At 36.3% G+C, this 14,497-nt stretch overlaps 1 protein-coding gene across 1 annotated transcript in view; it reads right to left on the bottom strand.

The window, feature by feature from the left end:
* SPDYA (speedy/RINGO cell cycle regulator family member A) overlaps positions 1–13,270 on the bottom strand; it is a 36,026-nt gene extending 22,756 nt beyond the window's left edge. The window contains exons 1-4 of the mRNA XM_007470871.1: positions 13,191–13,270; positions 8,955–9,207; positions 6,484–6,542; positions 4,033–4,118 (exon numbers count right to left, since the gene is read on the bottom strand). Coding sequence (XP_007470933.1) covers positions 4,033–4,118; positions 6,484–6,542; positions 8,955–9,189 — 380 coding nt within the window. The 5' untranslated portion in view covers positions 9,190–9,207; positions 13,191–13,270. The remainder of the gene's footprint in view (positions 1–4,032; positions 4,119–6,483; positions 6,543–8,954; positions 9,208–13,190) is intronic.
* Between the last annotated feature and the right edge of the window lie 1,227 nt (positions 13,271–14,497).

The raw sequence follows: 14,497 nt of genomic DNA, 5'->3' as shown, positions 1-14,497 counted from the left end.
TCCCTACACTCAAATACCTGAGGGGGGATCAGGCATGCATAAAAGCAGGAAAACCGGACAGATAAGAAGAATCATCAGTCAATCAAAACTGACCCACATGACAGAAGTAACAGACAAGGATACTAAAACAGTTATAATTATTCCAGATGTTCAAAAAGATTAGACACATTGAAAGTATACCTCTAAAGATGAAAACTATGTGTACAATGAAAAATACATTGAGTGGGGTTAACAGCAGATTAAATTTTGCAGAGGAAAAGATCTGTGCATTGAAGACATAGCAATATAAACTATCTAAAATGAAACACAGAGAAAAGGAAACAAAAATAATGAACAGAGCATCAATAAGCTGCGAGACAACTTTAAGCAGCCTAATAAAGGTGAAATTGCAATCCCTAAAGGGTGGTGGCTGGACAGAAAAAACATTTGAAGAAATAATGACTGAAAATTTTCAAAATTTGATGAAAACTATAAACCCACAAAGAATCTCAGTGAACTCCAAAGCACAAAACATGAAGAAAATTATACTAAGGCATATCATAATTAATTACTTAGGACCAGTAATAAAGAGAAAATCTTAAAAGCAGTCAGAGAAAAAAAATAAGACATGTTAGATAACACAGGAACAGAGATAAGGATGGAGCAGATTTCCCACTGGAAACAATGCAAGCTCCATAGATGACTTTCTAAGAAAAACAGGCGACTCACAATAAAAAAAAATTACAAAACATACAAGGGAACAAGGCACCATGAACAGAAACAGTCCCTGAAGTGTGAAGATACTGGAATTAAGAGACAAACACCCAAGAAAAGGGGGGTCTTAAAAGCAATCAGAAAGGAAGGCAAATGATCCCAAGTAGAAGGTTTGAGATGCAAGAAGGAATAGTAATCAAAGATATATAGATATATGGGCAAATCTAAACAAATGCTGAATTTATAAAACAACAATAATAATGTCTAACCTTTTGGAGGGCATCAGGTAGAACTAATAGAATTGCAAAACAAGAGAACAGAAGTTGGGAAGAGTGATTAGAGTTAAAGTGCTTAAAGGTCTTGTAATTAAAAATAACTAGGGCAATTGCTAAAAGAATAGATATAGAATGTAAGATTTCCAAACATGTAGAGGAAAAAAAGGTGTCAAAAGTAAAAATATTAAAATCTCAATCAAAAAGAAGATAAAAATGGAGGGGAAAGAGGAAAGAAGAAAGAAAAAAATGGGACATACACAAAATACACAACAAGATGGTAGGAAAAATGCAAATATATAAGAAACAATAGAATATTATTCTGCAGTGAAAATGAAATGAACTATAGCTACATGTATCAATAGAAATGAATCTCAAAATAATATTATTTGCAAAAGAAGAAAGTTACAGAAGAATGATAATGGTAATTATGGTGTATAATTATTTTATTATATAGCCCCCAAATAGGAATAACCAAATAATATATTATTTAGAGGTATATACATAGAATAAAGTAAGAAAATGATTACTTGTGGAAGGGAGGGGGGTCTAATTGGGAAACTGTGTGCTGTGAGTTTCTAAGATTCTGGCAATGTTCTATTCTTGAGTCATGGGTACATGAGTATTTGTTTTGCTTCTATTCTTTTACACACACATACATATACATTCCATATACTCTTTTGTAAATATTTCACATTAAAAAAATTTTAAAGGCACAGAAGTGTATAGTACATCTCTATTCATGTAATATACACACTGGTTAATATATAGAAAATTATTCTAGACACATACATATGAAACTGTTAACTGTCCTTGAGGAGGGAGGTCAAGGTCTTGAGATATGAGGAAGACTTACTTTTTTTTTTTTTTTTTTTTTGCGGTAGGTGGGCCTCTCACTGTTGTGGCCTCTCCCGTTGCGGAGCACAGGCTCCGGACGCGCAGGCTCAGCGGCCATGGCTCACGGGCCCAGCCACTCCGCAGCATGTGGGATCCTCCCGGACTGGGGCATGAACCCGTGTCCCCTGCATCGGCAGGCGGACTCTCAACCACCGCGCCACCAGGGAAGCCCACAAGACTTACTTTTAATTGTATACCCTCCTATATATATTTTTTTAACCATGTGCATATTCATATTTAGTTACATTAATATATAATGAGTATGTACATATTTTTATCCTCCCTTAAAATAACTATTTTAACATTACCTTATATTACATTATATATATATATTACCTTATTATAAAGCACCTAATTGTTAAACCCATTCAGTTATATGAGTCAAATCATGTCCTTTGTGAAATTACATAAAGTAATTTCTCACTTAAGTGTCCCTGAGAGTTCTTAGTAAACTGTAGATAGAGCTGGAGGTTGGCCCCTTTCATGCTTGCAGATTATGAAAAATCTATAATGGACTATGGTACTCCAGTATCAGGACCACATTATGATTCTATTCTACATTAACAATTTTTCAGCCTCAAGGTAATGAAATATCTGTCTCTTACACACGTAAGTTGTCTTCTAATTTGAAATAGATTTTTCTTGGAGCAGAGTCCATTTCTTTTGCATAGGGTTAATTATGTTTATTCAAATAAAGAATTAAGAACCTCCTATGTCAGCCACTGAAGTATGCAAAAAAAGTAAGATACACATTCCTTGCCCTTAAGGAGTCTACAGTCAAGTAGAAAAGGCAATCAAGTATGAAATAAATACATAACTGAAAGAGAATATAGGAAAATGATAATAGAAGTTCAGAGTGTTATAAGAATATATAGAAAGGAAAAGGAGTTAGAACTGTGGCTGAGAAAATATTTAATGAGAACTATTGAGTGAGGTTGTATCAAAAGAATGATTAGATATAAAAATGTAAATTATAATTCATGTTACTTTTCATATGGAGCTTATAATACAACATGCAACACAACCTGACATGCTACTACACAGTGTAAGCTAACACAGTGCTTTGCTGGTAATAACTTTACAAAACTTGTCAAATCCAATTTGGGGCATCTGGTAAGATTTAAATAAAGTTTCTTTTGGTTTGTTTTCAATTTTCACGTGAGAAAAAAAACTATAAAATAGATATTGCATCAACATACAGATATAATACTAAGAGACATGTAAACAGCAGCTTAGTGTTAAATGGCTGAATTTGGCCATTAGCAAGTCACACTTGAATTTGCTGATTAACTTTTGTGACCTTGGAAAGTACTTAATCTTCCTCAGTTTCAATTTCCCCATCTGTAAAATGGAGATAATTTTAAAAATGTATCTTATAGGGAAGATTAGACGACTTTATAGAAAACATTTTTGTGGTACCTTGCACATGATACTCAATATTAGCTAATACTATTATATTCCCCCCCCCATTTAGCAATCATCAACTCAAATTTTATATTGAGTTCATATTTTCCTATGCATGGGGAAATGTGTCTGCTGAAAACATGCAGAGATAATTTCTTCTAGTCCTATTTCTTGAATCACTCTTTGATTCTGAATTAAACAGACTTTAAATAAATTCTTCAGTGCTAACGGTTGTTGTGGTATTCAACTTAAATATTTTTATATGTAGTTCCCTAGTTAGGTACTTAAAATTATATTCACATATTCCAAACTGCAGCATTATATCCAGGTACCAGGTAGAAAAGGTTTTGATATTGAGATGTCTAGAGCATTTTCCACAAGCTGTTCAGTGTAAAAGGGCAATAATGATAATTTTTACTATACATTAAATTTCAAAGAGAATATTCTGGCTTTAAAAAAAATCTCTAAGTCCAAAAGAGGAAAATTTGGGATAATTTATGTGGAACACTATATAAATTATGGAAATGTGAAAGGTACAATACAAACACAAGTGGAATACTGAATAATAAATGTTAGGCATATGGCAGGATAAGAGCAGTGAAAAGAACATAAGAATATCCTATTAAAGTAAAAAAACATAGAGCTTTTAAACAGGAAGGCCTATTCAAAGATATACATCAGGTTTTAAACAGCCTCATTTTAAATAAGGTACTGTATATATTATAAATAACTAGCACAAAAATCACTTAGTAGAAAGCATACTTACAGAGCAATAAAGAAATTTATCCTGGTATGCTCATTTATAGTAAATTTAGCTCTCTTGAAATAAACAAAGGTCATAGCCAAAAGATACTATAGGGAAAAAAGTTAAAAGTTAATATTAATGTTTTGCTTTCATAGTAAAACTGCTTTAAAATAGTTACGGTTATAAGCTAAAATAAAGCATTATTTATCCTTATTATAGAATTAGCTATTTATTTGAGTCCTTATTTTTTGGCTTTCTTTAATCCATATGAACAGTGAGAAATAGTTCTGGATCATTTATGATTAAATTATAATTTTATAATTATAATTTTAACCTCTAAATTTTATTATTGCCATCTATTCAGGCCTATAGAGAAGCTGAAATAATAATCAAGTGAATAACCATACATCCTTCACCTAGATTCACCAATTGTATTTCTGTTGCCACACTGGCTTGATGTATGTGTATATGCAAAAATTTTTCCCCTCAACCCTTTGAGTTAGTTGCAGACATCCATACTCACTTCTGAAAATAATTTTTGAAAAATAACTTCTAACCAGAAATTAGAACAACATGGCTCTATTTTCATTGGAATAAAAGTGTTTTAAATGTACTATTAGGAAGACATATGTCTAGCCTGCTATTAGGACCCATGCCAGGTTCTGTCTGTTCAAGTTAAAAACAAGTTATGATACTGATATATTGATAATAGACTCCCTTTCATAAAATGCCTAATTCATGCTACCTTCACAGGTTTGGCCACAAAGGTGATTCCAAATTTTCAAGGTAACTTTCAGTAGAGGATTCTTGATAGATTGAGTGTTAAGATACAGTACTCCTGGTTACTTTAAAGGCACTGCCCCCTGCTGTCCAACAACTTTAATTACTGTAAGGTGCTTAAAATTGTAAAATTTAAAACTTCAGAACTCCACATGAACTGGGTATTTTACATTAAGGCATTACTGTCAATTTTTAAAAGCATCAGTGACACTGATTATGTTTAAAAAGATCTCACCTTTTAGAAGTACATCTTTAAATATTTATGGATAAAATGTTAGGATGTCTGGGATTTGCTTCAAAATAATCCACGTTTGGGGAGAGAGATTAGAAGAAACAAGAATGGCCATGAGTTGATCATTGTTTTAGCTGGATGACAGGCACATGGAGGGTCTTTGTTCTATTCTCTCTACTATAAGTTTTATGTTTGAAATTTTCTAAAAATTTTCAAAATTAAAAAAACCCTCTGATTTTATTTTTATCTTAAGCTTAAAATAAGAGTTCACATCAATATGAAATTAGTGGGTATTTAATCATCAGCTAGTCTTCTGTTCATTCCCTTTTCTGTTGGTTGGCACATTATTTATTTATTTATTTTTGGCTGCTTTGGGTCTTCGTTGCTGTGTGCTGGCTTTCTCTAGTCGCAGCGCCGGGGGGCTACTCCTCGTTGTGGTGCACGGGCCTCTCACTGCGGTGGTCCCTCCCGTTGCAGAGCACGGGCTCCAGGCATGCAGGCCTCAGCAGTTGCAGCATGCAGGCTCAGTAGTTGTGTCTCGCGGGCTCCAGAGCGCAGGCCCAGCAGTTATGGCACATGGGCCCAGATGCTCCGCAGCATGTGGGATCTTCCCAGACCAGGGATCAAATCCATGTCTCCTGCATTGGCAGGCGATTCTTAACCACTGTGCCACCAGGGAAGTCCCATAGCATGTTATTTTAAATGTAATATGAAGTCATGCTGAATTTTCTGATATGACTAACTGGTCTAAGATGACATTTATAAAGCTGAAATTCTAACTGATCAGCTAAACCTAAATAGTATAGAAACATCACAATCCCTAGTATATAAGTCAGCATCATGATGTTCTTTTATGAAACACTGATTCCTAAATAAAGAACATGATAAACCAGTTTTACTCTACAAGATTATTGGGATTTGTTTTATCTAAATTATCTACAAAATATTAAAATGTGTAACAGACTGCCTTAGTGGAATGAATCTCAGATATTATTACCTGATAAAAAGTAATAATTCTGATCAAAACATATTAAGCCTAATATAGCCAATATTTTATAACTATAAATGGAGTATAACCTTTAAAATTTTTGAATCATTATATTGTACACCTGGAACTGATATACATCAACTAAACTTCAATTAAAAAAAAAAGCAAAACAAAACAAAAAACCCCCCAACCACCCAAACAAAGAACATATTAAGTCTATATTGATTCTTGTTTTAAATCAAACAGATATGGGTTTAAGGTCATTTAATCAAAATATTTTACAATGCCTCAAGTATAGACAGAATGAATCTATGTTGTATGCTAATGGATTCCACTTTGAAGGAGCAATGTAGGCTAGTTCTTTTCCTAACCTTAATTAATAAGATAAAAAATCCTAATAAGGTTCATTAAAGTCCTGATAGCCTAGTAACATAATAATGCTGGTTAATGATTATACTGTTAACAAATTTACCTTGTCTGCAATTTTACAGCAGCAGTCCATCCACAAGAAATCTTGAATTAAGTCGTCATCTACAACAAAAGATAGCTATGACTTGTCTTTTGAAAACAGGTTTCCTTTTGAAGAATTAATTTTTACATAAGGAGATGACAAATGATGCTTAGAAATCAAACAAAAATGGCAGGGTTGCCCAAGGTGTAGTTTTCAGTTCTTTAGCGTGTTTGCCATTGCAAGCGCTGTACAAAAAGCTACTGCTTTATTCTTTGGCTTCCCATCTGATTTGCCTTAATATATAGCCCAGACTGGAGGAAGAATGATAGAAGTGTTTGATTTATTGAATATTTCTATAGCTCTTTTAGAAATATGTCTTGGGTAGCTCTAGATGAGCCTTTTTTTCCAAAATCAATCTTTAACAGGTGGAAATGGAATCTGATAAAAGATAAGTCTTTAAGACATAATGACTCAATGAATACTCTGTTTTCTAAATATGTTTTACTTTTTTTTTTTTAACTACTTTCTCCTTTTAGGTACGGGGTATTTTTAGTTTTGAGTTTTCTCTTCTCCTACTTATCTCTGTCCAATTATCTATTATCCAAATACACATGAAAAATCTATGTAAAGGAGATTCATAATTCATTAGTTATTTATAACTAACATTTAATTTTGGAAAAAACTGAGTATGACAAAAAGATCAACAAACATACTGTTAAAAAATGAATAACATCCAAAAAATAGGTCAGAAACACTCATTTCAATTTTAAAAGGCTAAAATATATAATCCCAAAATATATGGGTAGCTGTCAGAATATAATTTGAGAAAGATCTACTTTTTTCCATTTCCCCCTGCATTTTAAGTTAAATAAGCATAACTTCTTGTTATATCCTAGAAATATCATCAATGTAGTCAAATAAATGGAAAGTTCCAAGTATAAGTACTGCTTTTTTGAGAATAATTAATTTCTGCCTTGTTAATTCCATTTCTATTTCTTAAATTACCTAAAATGGTAAAGCCACGTATTTTCTCTTATTTCTCACATTCAGTTATGAATAATAATAAAGTCTGTGGGTAATAACTTCACTCTACTCTTAATAAAGAGAGAGGGAAACTTTTATTAACAGCATTCTAGATCCTGACAAGGAACATCTTTATAGTTCAACATTTTCTACCTGTATTATTTACATTTTGTCTTCTCTTATCTTATTTTGCTTTTCTTTACATCTTAACCAGCTTGCCCTCCTTTTTTTTTTTTTTTTTTTAAAGATTTCTGTCCTCTCAGCAGGGCAAACACTCTTGTCCCCAACTCTCTCCTCCTTTATGCATATGCTTTCCTCTATAAGCAAGGAAGGCTGTTACCTGGATCTACCAGACTGTGATAGCTACTTGATTTGATTCAGTCCCGCAGATAACTTACCAGAATCCATCTATCCAACCCTTTATTCCGTCTACCTTACTGCCTTACCTCAAAAAACAAAAACCAATCCTCTTTCTTGGCCAGTAGAAGTACTATAAAGAAGTTTCTTTTTGGCTATGTTTAAGAAGCTTATTAACAAAGTAGCACTGTTTCATGATCTGAACAAATTCAAACTCAATTTCATTATATGAGCATGATGATAAAGCATAGTTATTCCCCCCTTTTTTTTTTTTTTTTTTTTAAAGATTTCTGTCCTCTCAGCAGGGCAAACACTCTTGTCCCCAACTCTCTCCTCCTTTATGCATATGCTTTCCTCTATAAGCAAGGAAGGCTGTTACCTGGATCTACCAGACTGTGATAGCTACTTGATTTGATTCAGTCCCGCAGATAACTTACCAGAATCCATCTATCCAACCCTTTATTCCGTCTACCTTACTGCCTTACCTCAAAAAACAAAAACCAATCCTCTTTCTTGGCCAGTAGAAGTACTATAAAGAAGTTTCTTTTTGGCTATGTTTAAGAAGCTTATTAACAAAGTAGCACTGTTTCATGATCTGAACAAATTCAAACTCAATTTCATTATATGAGCATGATGATAAAGCATAGTTAATTTTTAATAATATTCCCCAGATATAATACTGAAACTTCTCTAGGTTGACTAACCTTGCCAGTTTGCTCAGTTTCAGCATTGAAAGTCCTGGGAAACCCCTCAGGCCCAGTGACACTGGGTCAGTTGGCTCACCTGAGACTTTATGTAGTATTTATACTTTAGGTCAAACAAAACTCATGCTATGACCCTGAACTGCCCAGAATTTACATTTGACACTTGAATTTAAGTAGTCTAAAAGCTAGATGATGAATTTCTACTCTAAAAGTAATCAAAACAAACAAAAATCCAGCATTGAGGGGGAAAAAAGGACTAAAGAAAACAAAAGGCAAATTTGGTTGGAGACAGAAAATCTGACATAGAAAATAACAGTATCCTCTTTATTATAAAAATGATAAAATAGATCTTATATTCTTATTTTTAAGTACTCTATAATTACCCCTATTACAATATTTTAAACCTACCAAATAATTTAAAGAAAGCAGTCATTTCCTGACGCTGTATAACTAGACAGGGTCCTTTGGGGCGTTTAGACTTGTTGCTATTATGTGCATTTTTTTCAGATGCTGGCCAACTATCTTTAAAAGTAGGACGCTTCAGGTTAATGGGTTTTTTAGGCTGATGTGATTTAATTGACTCTGATTTTACATGTACAGTGACAGTAAGTGGTGTCTCACAACATAGCTGATTATGCCTCATTTTGGTTTCCCACAATTCCTGTAAAAATAAAACACACAGTTACTTATCACACTCTTGTTCACTTCTATATAAAAACAACAGATTGGATGACACTATCAGATGCAGTCATAGGAAATGTTACTGAACTTGCTACTAAAATGTTAGTTATGACAATGACTCACATGAGAAACTGCTTTTAGAATTTAGTGCCAAGAAAAGCTATGCTTCCTTTGGGTAACTGATATGCCTTCTCTTCCCAAATAATAAGATGCTGCATAGTATTTTGCTTTGACTACTAGGGAACTCAAAACCAAATCTTAAATTATAGAAACTATGCTGAGTTTATAATCTATTTGCGGTATTCTTTTTTCCTGATAATTTTTATTCTGCTTGTATTGACAATTTTATCATATTATTATGTCAGCTCAAAGTTTTTATACAATAAGGCAAACTACTTCCAGAACTAAATTATTATCAACATCAATTATTATATTAAAAAGCAATCTCACACACAAAAAAACATTTTCTAACTGATTAATTCCTTGATATGTTATAAAACTCACTGATTCAACAAGCATTGATTGTTATTTATTGAAAAGTTAAATACAATTCTAGCAAAGAAATGCATGGTATAAAGTGCATTGAGGGATTCTCATAAATTGGTCACTTTAATATCTTCTTTTTTTACCATCTTTATTGGAGTATTATTGCTTTACAGTGGTGTGTTAGTTTCTGCTTTATAACAAAGTGAATCAGCTATACATATACATATAACCCCATATCTCCTCCCTCTTGCGTTTCCCTCCCACCTTCCCTATCCCACCCCTCTAGGTGGTCACAAAGCACCCAGCTGATCTCCCTGTGCTATGTGGTTGCTTCCCACTACCTATCTATTTCACATTTGGTAGGGTCACTTTAATTTCTAAAGTTGTGAGTGTATGACTATGCTATTTGAGTGGCCAATTACCAGTGTGAATGAATGTAAACTGTTATAGACTAATAAAAATTGAAACAAAGTTAATCCATCAATATGTAACAATATGCATAATCATTACCATGTTTGGTGGTAATTAGTTCACGTGATTACTAGTTAGCATTACTTTTATGGTCAAAGTACTTATAGGGTAATAGGAAATGTAGTTATGAATAGCCAAAGCAGGAAACTACTCTAAGACCCTAATGAGAACCTCTGAATCCATAACTCACAGTGACCCAGGCAGCCATGCCTCCCTTGATGTTCAAGGAGTCAGGTACAGATTCTCCTTCCTGACTCTCAGAAACTTCCCTGCTGAAGGAAGGAATGGAAAATAAGATTGGATATAGTGGGGCTAGGTCAGCACTGTCCAGTATAATGTGAGTCACTTTATATTTCTAAAGCCACATTTAAAAAGTACAAATAAGCAAGTGAATTTAATTTTAGGAATGTATTTTATGTAACCTAGTATATCCAAAATATCATTTTAACATGTAATCAATATAAAAACTAATGAGATACTTTACATTCTTTTTTTCATACTAAGTCTTTGAAATCTGGTGTTTACACTTACAGTGTATCTCAATTTTGGATGCTAAATTTCCAACAGTTAAAGTGAAATGTAGTCTTACCAAAACAATGATGTGGTACATAAGGAAAAAATATTTTACACTCCTTCAGTATTTAATTTTAAATTAAATAAAAGTAAAAATGCAATTCTTCAGTTGCACCAGCCACATTTCAACTGCTCAACAGCCACATATTAGACAGTACAGGGCTAGATTATGAAGAACTAGGCAGAGTAAATTATATTAATTCTATAATTGCTTCTCCTCCCTCTATTTTGCTTCCCTCCTCTCATCTTTCTTCCTAGATCCTAAGGTCCAAGCAAATCGAAGGCAATTATGGAGTTGAGGGTGGGGGAGTGCTACAAACTCCATAGAAAAAGGGATGGGTGATTAATTGAGCCTTGAGACTTGTGTTAAGAACATTTTGCTACTTCCTGCCCACCTCATCTGAGAGACAGCTGGAGGTCTCATCTGCATCTTTTTTTTTTTTCCCCCTCAAAGAAAGAGCAACCTTACAAATCTAGATGGAAAAAACTAAATAGTCAGGCTTCTCACATTGGGGTGTGGGGGCAGGCTTGGGGGAGTGCGGGACAGATGTGCCAGAATATAGAATAGTTGTGGCATATCTTCCAGGATGTCAGTTTTACTTAATGTTACTTAATGTTAAGTAACTTAAAATAAGTTAAGTTACTTATACTTTTAAGTAATTTAAAAGTGTTGCTTTGTTAAAACAACCTTGGATATATCATGAAATAGAATGCAAATTTTCTATCAATCAAAAATATAAATATGTTTTACACTATTCTGCTTCATATAAAATTTGAAAAAACAGAAAGAGGAGGAAATTCCTCAAATAGAGATTCACTGAGATTAATAACCAAACACTGGCAGGAGAGTTATGGAGAAGGACCTTAAGGAGAGAAGCTATCAATGCAACATTTTGGTCAAATTCCAACTTGAGGTAACTTCTATTTTTGCTCTTCATTTAGACATACTAAAAGAATGACAACAGTCAAATTATTATTATTGTTTTTTAAGTTTGGCCGGCCGCGCGGCTTGCCGATCCTATTTCCCCGACCAGGGGGGATCCAACACGGGCCCTGGCAGTGAAAGCGCCGATTCCTAGCCACTGGACCACAGGAGAATTCCCAAGAATTTTTTTTTTAAGACAGAGGATTTTTCAGCACGACAGAAGGCAGAGGGACAGAGCCACCTGAGAATATACGTTAAAATACTGGAGAATAGACCTGGATTAAGACCTGATTCTCACTAGCAATTGGGTCTTAGGCTATTTAACTTCTGGGAGCCTCCATTTTCTCACTTGTGATATTGAGATAATAAAAGCAGCTATTTTTTTTAGAACCTGGTAAATAGTAAGTATTCAATTAAAGTTACTTACTAGGCATTGTTAATAATACATATTTTGTAGGCTTAGTGAGGAAAGGAACTATATGGATAATGCACAGTGCTGAATGCTTAGCAAAATCTCAATACATGGCAGCACTATTACTGTATCTTTTTTACAGGAAGGGTGTCTTCGAAAGAAAGAAGAGTCCCAATATGACAGAAAACCAAATTTCACCTCAACTAATACATGTAATTTAAATGTTAAAATTTTATTGGTAACAGAGACCAGAGGTATTTTTTAAATGTGCTCATGATAATAAAATTTGTAAAGAGACAGGATCTCAATTTTAACATAGCATGGGTTTATCAGTCTTTAAATGTTAAATTACTTCTAAAGTTTTTTTATTTTATTTTTTTTAATAGAAGCTAGTTGGCCTCCAGTCGTTCTGGAAATGTAAGAAAGGGACATTAGTAAATTTTGATAAATAGGCCAAGGGCATAGCACCGAGATACAGCAGCTCAGGTCTCAGGATTCTGGTGCCGATGCTCCTGCGAAAAAAAGATGTGTTTAATGGGACTCGAGAAGAGGCAGGACGAACTCAAAATACCACTATCCGGCGCCCAGCAGGGTAAAGGCAGGTGGGCGGGCGGGCTGCGGGAAGGCACGAGCTCTTTCCTAAGGGCCTTCCTTCCCGAGGAGGGGAGCGCCCGCTGAGGAGAGGGCACGGCCAGCACTTGGGGACGAATCTCCTCCCCACTCCTTTGTCCCCTACCCCCTTTGTCCCCTCCCCTCCCCCGCCCACTAGTGAGCACGACCAGCTGAGCCAAAGAGCACTGTGCCGGCGAAGCCCGACAAACCCTGTCGAGGGCGGTGCCCCGCCTCCCTCTTTCTACTTCGCCGCCGTCCCCGGCCCCGCGGCCCTGCGCCGGCAGGCGGCGTACGACCGCGACGCCCCTCCTCCCCGCCGGCACCTGAAGCGGGGAACTCACGGGTGGAAGGGGCCAAGACGCCGCCGCTGTCTCACACACTGAGGGCGGCGTCGTTGGGGAAGAGAGGGGACGGAGGAACCAGGCACAACCAAAACTGGAGAGTTGCGGGCGAGGCCCGAAGCCGGGGCGCGAGCGGAGAGTACCTGCGGAAAACCGAGGCTGGTGAGCGGGGGCCGGGCCAGCGGGCAGCCTTCCCCAGACGCCCCAGGCCTCAGACGGTTGCTCGCAGGTTACTTCACCGCGGCACTGCGGGCTCGGAGACTGCCCGCCAACCCGGAGCGAGGCCGGCGCAGGCCAGTCAGCGCGCAGAGCCCGCCTCAGGGGGGCGGGGCCAGCCCAAGGCGCGCGCGCCTACCCTCCCACCTCGCGCTGTGCTCGCAGCCTCAGCCGCCTGCCCACCTTGTCCCGTTACCCGGCCTTGCTTTCCCTCCCGGCAAGGTCCTGGTAAAACGCCTCGACACTCCCAGACCGCTTCTTTCCTTCTAATGTAACGCCTTACCCTTGGACACTTACCAAAGTCAGGCTTGGATTAGAGCCATTTATCTTCCCTGTTGCGAGATGGAGAGGCCCTGCCGGGCTGGGACGTCAGGTCTTAACTTACCCCTCCTCCACCGCACCGGGCACACACACTGGCAGGAACGCGGTAAACGTCAACAGCAGGAGGACGAAGAATCGGAGGTGAATTTCGCAGCAGCAATTGTAAATTACTGCTACGTTAAAATAACTGTAGAAACAGAGGAAGAGACAACCTAAACCAAAAAAAGGTGTGAGCACCGTGGCTCTTTGTGAGAAGGGGTAATGTTATTCTATCCTGTTAAATCTGTTGTTCCAAACTAATTTCTTCTACAGGAACCTTCTCTTTTTGACCTGGTGCCTGGGATGTAAGGTGCTTAATAAATGTTTGTTCATTGAATAAGTAAAAGGATTCTTCGTAGCTTTTAAATTTTGTACGTGACATCTTTTACTCTTCACTTCCCTTCTATCTAATGTATAACCTCCTTTTTTTCCCCTGTTAACGTATCGTGGCCTTTTTTCATGTTGCTACAGTCTTTCTGAATATTCTTAACGACTGCATAATAGTCCAGAGTGGATGGACCAAATGTAAATCATTTTGATATTTGCATTGCTTCTAGATTTTTCAGTTACCACAACTATCACACTTAAAAAGCAATTTGGCCTTGCGTATTTGTGGCACTTCCTAGCAATTAGTTCCTCAGTCAGTAACTCTGAAGAATGAATATTTAGTTCCCTTCTTTCTCCGGCTCTCACACAGCTAGATGATGGCAAAAAAATCACCTACATGAAAGAGGACACAATCTGCGAACTCATTTTTCCTTATAAGCATCTTGGATATTTTCCCCATGGCCCTTAAATGGGGGAATGAACCAAGAAGCATAAACTGGTTGTGAAAACCTTAAATACTGATTCTCCTAGGAAAACTGCTTTGAGC

The sequence above is a fragment of the Lipotes vexillifer genome, unplaced genomic scaffold (assembly GCF_000442215.2).
Source record: "Lipotes vexillifer unplaced genomic scaffold, Lipotes_vexillifer_v1.1 scaffold717, whole genome shotgun sequence".
In the NCBI taxonomy this organism is placed as follows: Eukaryota; Metazoa; Chordata; class Mammalia; order Artiodactyla; family Lipotidae; genus Lipotes; species Lipotes vexillifer.
Note: the sequence above shows the minus strand (reverse complement) of the source record. Positions and strands in the feature narration are given on the sequence as shown.